Here is a 12,444-nt window from a genome sequence, read left to right as displayed (position 1 = left end):
TTGCACATTTTTTTTTTTTCTAGCGAGAGGCAGAACACGCTCGACCCGCGATGGGATCCGCTCTCTAAATATTCCCCCGCCCTTAACAGAGTTTAGTTCCACGTTTTCTAAGTTGGATTTTCCATCCCACAAAAGTGCTTTTCTGAGAGCCCGCAGATAAGTTTATATGAATATTTATTGATTTATTTCCTAAACTCAGCAGGGGAGCGGCAAATAAATTTAGTGCTGTCTTTAAATAATTCCCTTTCTACGAGGCAAGATGTCATTCGAAACTTTTAAATAGGCATTTAATTAGCCTGTGTGTGTTGCCTCTGAACAAAACCCTGCTGGGAGCCTTTGGAGCGTTGTATTCCAAAGAGGCGGTCAATATGCAAAATTGATGACTACACTTTCTTTGTGGCGGGGCCATTGTGTCCCGGTTGCTTATGAAGTCTAATCCAATCATAAATTGCAGCCCCGGACCAATGGAAAAGCCCGGAGCTCGCCCTGAATGAAGCTCAAGTGGAGAACTTTGTTGAACCCCATTGTTGGGGCTGTCACTTTTGAAAGAGCCTCAGCGGGGCTGACCACTATAAAACCCATCGTCCAGGAGGAAGGGGCAGAGAGAGAACCCCGCCAGGCTTGCTAGCTGGATCTTTACTAAAGGAGGTTGCAAAGCAGAAAAAAAAAAACCAAAAACACCCAAACAAAACCCAAACAACAACAACAACAGAAAAGAAACCAAAAAGCAAACAAACAAACAAGCGAGCGGCCCCAGCCCGGCTCCGGCGATGATGTTCCCCAGCCTCATCGCTCCGCCTGCCGTCTACCCCAGCCTCCTGCGGCCCACTCCCACCCTCACCTTGCCTCAGTCTCTGCAGTCAGCTTTTTCCAGCCATTCCAGCTTCCTAGTGGAAGATCTGATCCGGATCAGCAGGCCTGCCAGTTACCTGCCCAGGACTGTCCCCTCGCCCAGCATGTCCCCTCCAACCTCGGCAGCCAGGACGGACACCGGGACTCCGGAGCTCGCCACCTCCACCACCGCCGGCTCCAGGAGGATCTGTTCGCCGCAAACTTCCACCACCGACTCCACATTCCTCAAGTTTGGGGTCAACGCCATCCTCTCCTCCGCCCCCCGAGCCGGTAAGCGGCCCCTCTCCTCCCCACCCCCCAGCCCCCTTTCCCACTCGCGCCCGGTCCGCGGCTCCGCGGAACCCACCGCCTGCAGGAGGAGGCGGAGGGATGGGGGGAGAGGAGGGAGATGGTTTAGGAGAGGGAGGGAAGACCGAGCTGCAGAGTCCGACGGTATGGGTCGTGTCTCCGGGCCAGAGCCAGCACCGGTAGCCGGAGCGGCCGCAGGACGGAGGAGAGGAGCAGGCGGGTGGGACGGGGGTCCCCTGAGTGACTCTGCCCTCCTTGCTGCCGCTTTGCTGGCAATACCATGGCAGCAGAAGTGCCGCTTTTCCTAGGTGGTTCCGACTTCAGATTGTTTGTGGGGTTGGGGTTTTTTTCCCCTTATTTTGGGGGAGAAGGGGAAGCACTATCGCATCGGTCCCTAGACCAAGCTGTGCCGTCGGTCGAATCCAACCGGTGGTAACCCTCTGCTTAATTTAATTTGATTTATTTACTAGAAACTTCCCCTGCGTTGCTTCAGAGCGTTCCTCCAAAGACTTTCTCCTTTCCGTACTTCGAAGGATCCTTCCAGCCTTTTATCAGATCTTCCTATTTCCCAGGTAGGTCTTCAAAAGTCCCTCTCTCCCTCTGCACACCCCACTTCTCCCTCCTCTCTCTCAGACACAGCCCAGTAATTTTTCCTGTTTCCCCCACCCCTCCCGGGGGGGTTTATACTCTAGTTCAGAGGTTGGAAGGAGTACAACATTCAAACATCAGTCGCGCCAATTTGATGCCCTATTTAGCACGGGCAGTGACTGCTTTGACATTCCCTGCCCGCTCCCCCCGCTGATCCGCAAATTAGCCGGGACTGTCACGGTCCCAAGGCGAGGCAGGTCCCCTCCGTCCTTCCCCCCTCCTTCTCCTCCTTCTCTCCGGGGCAGCTCCGCCCAGCTCCTTCCTTCCTTCCCTTTCAGCACCATGGGGGGAGCGGTCAGCTCCCGCTCCGCGCCCGCGCAGTCCCCGCGGGATACGCTCCGCGCAGGCGGATGGAGGCAGCTCCTTCCCCTGCAAGGATGCTCTCCGCCCCGTATCCTCCCCCTTACAAAATCCGCCTCCCCCGGCTCGCTGGAGGTGCCAGGGGGATGGAGGGTACCGCGGGCACAGTTGTACTTCCTTCCTCCTTCCCCCCCGTACTATCCCTCCCCTTTTTCACCTTGGATCTCGTTTAAACCGTCAGTCCCACTCAAACGACATGGGCTTGGCGAGAAAACAGGCTACAGGGGGATGATTCTTACAGCCCTGAAGTGTTATGATGAGAAGAGAACAATTTAAAAAAAAAATCTAATTACACAAACAAGCTATTAATTTATAAAGAGAACAGGGAAAGGGAGAGAGGGGGAAAAAATAACCCAAGCTCTCCCATTCATCCTCCGGATAATGGAATTTGCTTCCTTTCTCCAGCATGTGAATAGCCTAACAAAAACAACTTGAGCTTTATAAATAGCTTTTCATGTCCATTTAATGAAAATGATTTGGGGAGAGAGACGATTGTGCCATCAGTATTCTCCCGAGGAGCCTGGCATGCCGTTGTGTTTAGTTTGAAAGTGTAAATCTCTTTTGTTCCAATAATATATGGCGTTAGCTGCTTGTCCTCAGTCTTTTTCTGTTAGTTCATTACTACACAATTACCATTCACGCTTCATTAGCATCTCTGTCTCTCTTGGGGAGGTTCCCCCCCTTCACCACCCCCCCTTTTTTATTTTTTTAAGGGGAAACTCTGCCCTTTTTATCATACCAATACCATTGGGAACTAGGCAATGTGCTAATTAGCTGTTACTTTTCATGTCTTCGGATTGAATTCTCCAACTTTGGAGGAGGGGAGAGAAGAGATTAATATAAAAAGATGAATACTGATTGATCAAAACTGTGTCTGAAGAGGAGAGGTTTTGTTCGGAATCAGAAAAGTCCTCATTTTCATCTCGAGCATAATAAAGCATCTGAAATGATAAAAGAGCTTGGAAAAAAAAAATAAAAAAATCAAATGCTTCTGAGTGGGAGGGAAAGCTTTTTTATTATAGCTCTATCTTAGCCTGTACGCCTCGCTTTGCCTTTTCAGGCCAGAGACCTTTGAATCTCCCAACAAAACCAGCCACTATTGATCCATTTCACACATTTGAGCTGATAGATCTAATCCCAGGGATCACTGGCTGAAAGGGGGGGGATAAGGGGGGTGCTTAGTTAAGCCTAAAGCTCCTTTTCATCACCCCAGGTTGGCGGGTGCCCTCCAGAAGGGCAGGGAGGGGGCAGCAAGGGAGGTGGCAACAAGGGCTGGTTCTGCTCCTCTCAGCCCTCTGTGTGTGTGTGTGTGTGTGTCCCCACAGCCACCTCTGCCGTGGTCCCCATCCCTGGCACCTTCTCCTGGCCCCTGGCTGCCCGTGGCAAGCCCCGCCGTGGCATGCTGCGCCGCGCCGTCTTCTCCGACGTCCAGCGCAAGGCTCTGGAGAAGATGTTCCAGAAGCAGAAGTACATCAGCAAACCTGACAGGAAGAAGCTGGCAGCCAAGCTGGGCCTCAAGGACTCCCAGGTGAGAAAGGGCATGGATCAGGTGGAGAGGGCAGAGGGGTGTGGGGAGCCAGAAGATTGAGGGGAGGAAATGGAGGACAAGAGGAAGCCCAAGGCAAGCTACAGGGATGGGAGAATCAATGGAAGCAAGAGAGCAATTTTGCAACTGGGTGAGTAGGGTGGGGCAAATCACAACCCTATGGCACCCCAATCTCTCTCCTAGGTTCTTCAACCATGAGGTTCTGGTTCCCATTAGCAGGGTTTTGAGGGTACAACCAAAAGGCTTTTCCTGGTCTCTGTTTCACTGAACCATCTGTGTTGCTTTCCCCCACCTCAGGTGAAGATCTGGTTCCAGAACAGGAGAATGAAATGGAGGAACTCCAAAGAAAGAGAGCTCCTCTCTTCTGGTGGCTGCAGAGAACAGACCCTACCCACCAAGTTCAACCCTCACCCAGACCTCAGCGACGTAGGCAAGAAATGTTCAGGAGAGGAGGAGGAGGAGGAAGTTCCCCCTGTGTGCCCACCCAGCCCTCGGCATCCCTTAGGCTACCACCAGTCCCCAGAACATCTGCACTTGAGGGACAGACTGGACTCCCAGATGTCTCCTTCTCCATCCCATTCCAGCAGCCCTAGCAAACCTTCAGACTTCTCAGACTCAGAGGAAGAGGAGGACGATGGGGAAGAGGAAGATGAGGAGATAACAGTCTCTTAGATCATCCTGCCTGCCCACACCATCACCTGGGGACATTGCGAAGATGTAAATAAATCAGAGAGCTATAATTGAAGAGGTGATGTCCCACCCAAATGTTCCACGTGCTTCTCCAGTGCAGGTTCCTTATCACATAGCTGCAAGACTTTCTACTTAGAGGTATTCCTTATATTTTTTTGCCCATGTGGAGGTTTTTATATCCACAGCACCTGCTTCTCCTAACTCTCTGTGCTTACCAATCAACATTTGCTCAGTTGTTTTCCTTCTCCTGAAAGCAAGCAACAGGAACCTCCTTGCTCTACAGCAGGATTCCCTGTTGAGAGGGAATCTTTCCCCCAGGTAAACACAATACAGGTGCTGTGGCCATTCTTGTTGCCTTTCAAATGAATTTCCAGCTACTAATAAGATTACAAAACCCCTGAAGATTGGTCTGATACAGCAACCCTTTACTTCCACATTAAATAACATGGAGGAACAGACCAAACACTGCCTCCATCCTCACCTCTTGCTTGGTGATTGTCCCACAGACCCATTAGCACCCCTGGAATGATTTCAAAGGTATAATATAAGTGTGCCTTGTGTAATGGAGACCTTATCTATTTATATGTTTTTCATTTTAATTTATGCATCCTATTCAAAGCCCTGCCTAGCCTGCATTTTTGCCCACAGGCCTGTGCTTGTTTCCCACTTTGTTTCTGCTTTCCATGGTGTGAACAGAGGACAGTGGATATGCCTCTTTGATTTTTGACTGAACTTTGCTGTCTTTGCACAGCTTATATGAACTGTACACTATTTTGTACACTTACTCTGTATGGATGTTTTATACCAAGGTTATTGTGAATGAATATAACGATTGCTCAACAAGATTTCTCTCCTTTTTTTAATTAAATGATGGCTGAATTACAGACAAATGTAGCTGTTTAATTGTGTAACTTATAAAAAACCACTTATTTTGTATTTTACCATGTACAGACTTTAAATATGTATATATTATTAAAGTGAATGATTACCAAATAAAAAAAAAGGTAGTTTCCCAAGTTTAATCATTCAGTAATGCTTGATTACCACTTACAGCTTGATGTAAGTTGTTCCTGGGGCCAAAGAGGGAAAGAAAAGAAAGCTGCATTTTATCAACAGTATAGTGATTCAGTGAAAAATGTAGCAGCTGCAAATTAAATAACCCCACAAGAACATCTACCTGTCTTTTAACCAGGAATTAACTCAACCAAAAGATCAAAGATTTTCTGCAGTTAAAATGAGTGCAGGTCCTCACTCTTTGCATTTAAATGCAACTTAATTCCTGCCAATGTTACCCTGTGCTCCCTTCTAAAGCCCTTTGGACTCTTCTTCCTCTCAGTTGTTGCCCAGGTGGGTCAGGGGGTGGACACTTACTCTGCATCACCCTAAGTTACTACAGGTTGTAGACTGAGAGCATACAATTAGAACAGAGAAGACAAAGTAAAAGAGGCTTAATACAGCTCCTCAGCATTATGTCCAGTCAAATGTCACTTCTACAACACAAGACAAATTTAAAAAAAAAAAAATAAATGCAGATGGTTGTCAAAGGTACAAATACACACTACACAGATGTCAACTTTCCTCCTCGCCTACAGGGAGCAGGATTGTGCTGAACCAGAGATTTCATGACCAAGTCAGCCCAGGCTCTGACTCCTGCCCCCCACTCACAACACACCAAAAGAAAAGAAAGAAATGCAGCAGTTGTCACCCAGCCACAGATATCCCTGAACATTCCACCTCTGTGGGCTGGCAGAGCCAGGGGGAAAGGCAGGACAGGGAGAGAAGAATAATTCGAGTTGGAAGGGACCTACAGAACCATCAAGTCCAAATCCCTGACCACTTGAGGGCTGGTCAGAAGTTGGTGATGTCCTTGATGTGCTACCAAATGCTGCCAGCACTGCCAAGCTTGCCCCAGTTATTCAGAAAAAGCAGCCCACCTCCCAGGTTTACTTAAAGCATCCCACAAACACAAATTAACCAGAAACTGCCCCAATCTACCCAAGCACTTACCCAGGCTCAAATAAAAGAGCTGTTACACACAGTATCACCAATATATAAACTGAAAGGGATATTGCAATCCATCTGTTGACTCTTTAAGTGGCAGAACACACTATAACAGATATTTATAACTCAAATTTTACTAGTCCAGTAAACATAAAACCACAGTTGAGCAACCTATAAAGGCAGATCTAATTCAAAACACATATTTTGTGTTAAAACACATGTGCTACTCCAGAGACCCCAGGTACCATCAAACACAGCACAATACTCAAAAAAGATGCATGTTCAAAAGTCAAAAAAGGTATTTTTGTGTTCTCCTGAAGCAGTGTTCAGCAGAAGCCACTCCTCATCTTACACCCTCTGCTCTTTGTAGCTTGTCTGCACTTGGGATGGTACCAAATACAATTATATTCAACATGAGTGCTATTACATCTTATTCTGCTAGACAAACAGCCTTACTAAAGAAAAAATAACCTGGAATTGCCCATTAACAGGAAAAAACTTCTGAAACGTGACACTTCTCAACCTTACTGATTTTTTTTTTTCTTTCAAGAAACTTTTTTATAGCAAAAAGAACACCCTATGACCACCAAGCACAGTAATTTGAGAATCAGTTCCAGAACCTGAATATGAAATTAAGCAGCTTTTTTTTCTTTACTTACCAACAGCTGCCAGGCTGCATCTGAGGCTTGCAGGAAAAGAAATTCCCTCTCCAAAGCTCCCATTTTATACCCTGGGTGAAGTCACAGCTACCATGAGATGTCTCATGCAGGACACCTGTGCCAAGGGCAGTCCTGCAGTAGTTACCCTGAGCTCAGAGGGTGAATTTATTCACCTGCCTCAAATGTGGAGAGATTTCAGGTGCTTTATGAGGACCTGATGACAAGTGGGCTAGTTCCTACTGTGAAGGACACTGGGAGTTCAATCTGGGTGCATTTCTAAGAGCAAAAGGCTTCACAGTTTGTTGTGGCCAGTGTCAGAGGCCACCTCTCCCTGTTCCCTGAAGGCAGCAAACCCTGGGGAGTTGAACACAAAACTGCTGGCCCTGGAAACCATTTATGTATTTATTTAATGCAGTTCTTGGCATGCTTTGGGAAAGAAGGTGAGGTGACAACAAACTTTTCCTGGCTCCATGGAGATGGAAAATTTCCATAGTGACTCGTAGCATCCACACTTTTTGATACTCTGGAACAAAATAATCTTGTACATATGATGCTGCTTTCTGATTTTGAAGTGTTCTTTTTAAAGACCTGGTGACCTGGTGTGGCCTTGTGTGTCTATTCTTCCTCCTCATAGTCAGCATGGAAATATCTGACACTGGGGAATGGGAAAGGCAGAGAGAGGGATTTATCTTTGGTGCCTGTGAGCTCAGGACAGCAAACTCTCAACTCTTTTACCCCCTTACAAGCCATGGCCTGCTGTAACTCTGGTCTCCCCAGGGTGGAAGAGTGGAAGAGTGGATGTTGGAAAGGAGAAAAATAAAAATCACTTACTCAGGGAGTTTGTGTTGTTCCCTGCAGAGCTGTACAGCAGCATCCTCAGCTGGCAGCCCCAGAACATGCCTAGGCTGGGTGGGGTCCCATGGTGACACCCCCCTGGTCCCCTTCCCCAGCCTAAGGGATGCTCAGTCACCACCCTGCAAAAAATGGGGGATCTGAAAGTGTTTTCCCCCATGCCACAGCCAGGGCAGAGAAGGAAGGTGGTATCTGTGCCTGTTGGAAAAGCACTTACCTCTCCATGTGGAAATCATCTAACAAGCCACAGGTGGTAGCACCAGAATGCAGAAAGCATGTGCATCCCATCTGGATGATGGGGTCTTGTCTTTCCAACCAAGAGTAAGCAAAAGAATCCTCATCAGCCACCCCACATTTCAGTGCTGCAGAGCTTGAGAATTCCATAGTAGCCATGGGAGAGAATCCCACTGGGGTATTCATTAAATTTCCTCCTGGGGAAGACGTTGGGATCTTTTCATAAGTATTTACAAGAAGCCAATAAAACCAAGAAGTGAATGCCACAATCCTCAAATAAAAATAGAAAATGTTGATTAAGAAGGGACAGAAAGTTCTGGGAAGCCACAGATCTGAATAAATAAGCATTGATTTTATTGAATCATGAATAATTTAAGACTGGTACAATCATCAGCGTTATTCTCCATGACACAGGGGAGGGGAAGGGGGAGAAACAGGGAGGGGGAGAAAGGAGAGGCATGATCTCAAACAGACCATTCACAAATTCCAATCCTAAATGAGAACTGAAAATTAAATAGGGAGAGGAGCAAATGGAAAACATCATAAACGTACACAAAATACTCAGTTCCTAGTTTTTCTCTTTAAAAATGGCTAGAAAAAATTCATCAAAATGCAGCACTTTTAATCAAATATTTACATTTCTATGTTACAATGAAAAAATGTACATCTTATAGAACATATTTCATAAACTGTTCCACTGGAAACAACTAGATCAAAACAGCAACCTTCCATTTAATATTGACAAAGATTTTTTTTTTTGCTTCGTTTTTTTGTATTTTTTTTTCCTTGAAAGAAAATTGCCACATTTAGACAAGATTTCATACACATAATATCGAAGTTAAGCATCAACAATGAAATATCAGTTTGCTTCTTCCAAAATGTACAAAAACACCCCCTCCCCCCTAAATTCCCCAAATAAACCACATCTCATTTATGGCCTATATCATTCTTGGCAGTTCTGAAGGAAAGAAAATGGTTTATACTTTGAATTAATAACTCAACTTGAATGTTGCATAGAATCTTGCATTTCTTCTTAAATTTTTCATTTTACACAAGCCAACTTTGTAAGATTTAAAAAAAAAAAAAAAGGGGGGGGGCAAAAAAGAAGAGGAAGTGTTTTGAAAAAGCCTTAAATGAGAACAAAGTCACTTAGAGAATCTCTGAAAAGTCTTGATAGAAACTCAGATGTGTGCACAACAGGTAACCCTGCTTCCCGAAGCTTCAGAAAAGACACTGAATTTTGTGATGCTCAGAATGAGAAGCCTACTCCAAATTGCCTCACTCACTGGAATCCAAGTTAGTGTCAAGAAAAAAAAGAAACCAGAAATCCCTTCCTGAGCTTAAGCACAGGATTTAAAAAAGAGAGAGAAAAAAAAAAATTAAAAATACCCCGTTCCCCACAAATAAAACGTAATTTTAAACATGTCTTACAGCACTCAGTTAAAGGTTAACTGAGATATTTTCTTGGATATTAAGTCCATTTAAAGCCCTAGCCCTGCAACTGGGTATTTTATAGGCACATGCTCTTATCTGCATGGATTCAGTTGAGGGACTGGGTACCAAAATTCACAGTTGTAGAAGGTAAAGTCAGTGCTGGGAAGCAGAATTGTCAAAACTACTGGAACAAAATTAACCTCTCTCTAACTCATCACCAGCATGCTATGTATTTGATTCCATACAGATTTAGCCCATTTTTACAGTACCAAGAACTGGTTTAGAATGTTGGCTGAGTAACCCTTGGTATTTCCATCCATGAAATAAGAGTCCATATGATTAAAACAGTATCAACACCAAGCTCTTCCCTCCCCCATCATTGAAATCTTTAAATTTTTCTGCTATAATAATTTTCTTAAAAAAAAAAAAAACAAAAAAACCCCCAAAAACCCCACAACAAAAAAAAGGTCATCAGCACTTAGAAGCTGTAACAGGAGCAGATTCAAGACCAGCTCAGTAAGACAAAGTACAGTTATGTTACAGAAAGTCATGAGGTATAATAAAACCACCCTCAAGCTGAGTCACAGAACCATGAACTTGTCTGTTACATTACTCGAAACCCACAAGCTCTTAAAAAAAGTGTTTGTAATAAGTTTTCTTTCTGTACACTGAATAACCAGTATATTCCTGTAATTTATTACTGACAGCATTTCTCAGAGTTGAAAAGCTTTCTCTTTTCTTTTTCTCCTGCCTGGATAAAACAGCTCTTTAGTGATTTATTAGCTGCGGATTGATATGAACCTGAAAAGTTCTCTCATTTCCCTCCTTTTTTTTTGTCACATTTAAAACAAATTCTAGTCTCTCGTACAAACAATATTCACAGCAACTTATGATATTCCACGAGATGACTTTAGCCCTGTTTCTTTAAATAAAACCCCATAATATACAGCACTAATTTAATCAAACACAATTAGTACAAAATAAGGCATCGCTTCAAAATTCAGCACCAAAAAGACAGCTGGCAAGGCTCGTACAAACCACTGTTATTGAGGAGTGATGTTTTTGCTGAGGTACAGCTGAAGTTGGGGTGATGGTGTAAGGTTTTGCTGCCATAAAAAGGAAAGTGCAATTCTTTGGGAGGTGTTCCTGCTCCCCAAGAGAAGTACAAGCCTTAACACTGATAGTGTAGGTGTGTGCGTTCAGAGAGGAGGAGAAATAAAACCAGGTTCACAGTTCTGCCACAACTCAAAAGCATGGCCCAGCTAAAATGGAAAGATGCAGTACCTTCCCTCCTTTTTTTTTTTTTTTTTTTCCAGATCTGAATACTGCTAAAATACTACTTGATTTTTTTTTTTCCCTATTAAAAGAAAAGTCATGGAAGTAAATGTTGTCACCAGAGTAGCACTGTCACTGTCACAGAGCTAAGTTTTATATTAACCTATTTGTGTTCGTGCTGATTGGAACAAAAACTCTGAACAAAACCCAAAGTTTTTAGAGAACAGCTGTAACATTTCATGGCACGAATTAGAAACTGAAAGGCTGAATAATCCCTTTTCAGGGGTGTAGCTCACCTACAAGGGTCCCTGCGTGCTGCCAAAGGTCCTTGCAGGACACCACGGGGCATGGCCCTGTCCCTGACATCTGCAGAGGAGGGAAATTCACTCACATCAGAGTAAATAAATCGGGTGCAACGCCACGGAGAAGTCAACCAAGTTGGTGACATGGATGTAAGTGGGAAGAGAATCAGGCCCTAACTAGCAAAGGGCTACCTGATCTTTCACTTGTAGTAGGATTGATTGTTACACAGTGTTGGAAAAAACCTGATTTGTTCAGACTGTATATATATTTTTATATATTCTTATTTATATATATATCTTTATAAAAGAAAGCCAAGGTCTCAGACTGGCACGGAGAGCAGCGCTTTATTAGTATATTTTTTTTTCTTTTCTATTTTTCATATTTAATCAAACTTCCCTGTTATGCAGCTTTGCCTTTACTGAGTATTATTACCAAGGCAAGCAATATTGTTTATAGCACCAGAACTGTATGAAGCTGAGTTTAATCTGCAAAGCTGATTGGTAAAAGTCCAGCCCTCACCTAAATGTGTTTGGTCAGAAGCAGCATAGGCAAAAACTTCCTCTCCCCTTCTCCTTCCAGATAGTACATGGCACAAAGCTGTTTGCTTTCTAGCTGTGAAGTTCCCCCCTTACCCTTCAACTTTTAGTAACGATGGTTATTTTTAACATCTTCAGTATCTTAGGCATGAGAGCTTACAGCAACTAAACAGAAGAAACCAAAGGAATAGTGCAGTTCTCAGAATTGTCAAAAGAAAAACAATACAAAGGTTTGCTTGGGTTGCCTGCACCCAGATTCAAGACTGACTCCAAGTGTCTTATTGTTCTTGCAGCTCTAATACTGAGATCCCAGCCCAGCCCAGGACTGTTCTTGTCATGAGTCTATGATCAGGGGTCCTGCCAAGTGGGAGAGTAATAATGGGAACAACCTCTTTCTACCCAAGGAAGATCACAACGTTGACTCCAGAGATGAATCCAGGATGTCATCGTGATGGCTGTTGCTGTTAGAGTCACTGTCATAACTCTGGGGACTCGAGTAGTTGGCTGCTTCTTGCAGCCTCATTAGCATGTTCATCTGCAAAGGTAAAGGGTTTCTCCATTATTTCCATTCTGAGGTAGAAAAAAATATCAACTCTTGTTAAGAAAGCCACAGGGGCATTTGCTTTGCCAGTGGGTAAGCAAAGGAACAGGCAGCTGGGGTAATTAATAGTGAGTCTCTGAAAAGAGATATTAGCTGGGGGTCACAGGTGAGGCCAAGCATCAGCTGATAAGGGGGTGGCACTGGAACAGCCTCAGGGCAGTCACA

The 12,444-nt window shown here is 44.5% G+C and overlaps 2 protein-coding genes across 10 annotated transcripts in view; one reads left to right on the top strand and one right to left on the bottom strand.

Moving 5' to 3' along the window:
- Window positions 1-718: 718 nt before the first annotated feature.
- DBX1 (developing brain homeobox 1) lies at window positions 719-5,406 on the top strand. Its single transcript, XM_071761889.1, has 4 exons — window positions 719-1,122; window positions 1,611-1,712; window positions 3,474-3,676; window positions 3,992-5,406. Exons 1-4 carry the CDS (start codon window positions 771-773, stop codon window positions 4,364-4,366), a joined length of 1,032 nt encoding a protein of 343 aa, XP_071617990.1. The 5' UTR covers window positions 719-770; the 3' UTR covers window positions 4,367-5,406.
- A 3,055-nt stretch (window positions 5,407-8,461) lies between these two features.
- NAV2 (neuron navigator 2) overlaps window positions 8,462-12,444 on the bottom strand; it is a 345,652-nt gene continuing 341,669 nt past the window's right edge. For all 9 annotated transcript variants that reach the window (XM_071762477.1, XM_071762479.1, XM_071762480.1 and 6 more), the window contains one exon: window positions 8,462-12,213. In XM_071762477.1, coding sequence (XP_071618578.1) covers window positions 12,088-12,213 — 126 coding nt within the window. In that variant the 3' untranslated portion in view covers window positions 8,462-12,087. The remainder of the gene's footprint in view (window positions 12,214-12,444) is intronic.

Source organism: Heliangelus exortis, chromosome 18 (assembly GCF_036169615.1).
Source record: "Heliangelus exortis chromosome 18, bHelExo1.hap1, whole genome shotgun sequence".
NCBI classification, from domain to species: Eukaryota; Metazoa; Chordata; class Aves; order Apodiformes; family Trochilidae; genus Heliangelus; species Heliangelus exortis.
This window is presented reverse-complemented; position numbering and strand designations above follow the sequence as displayed.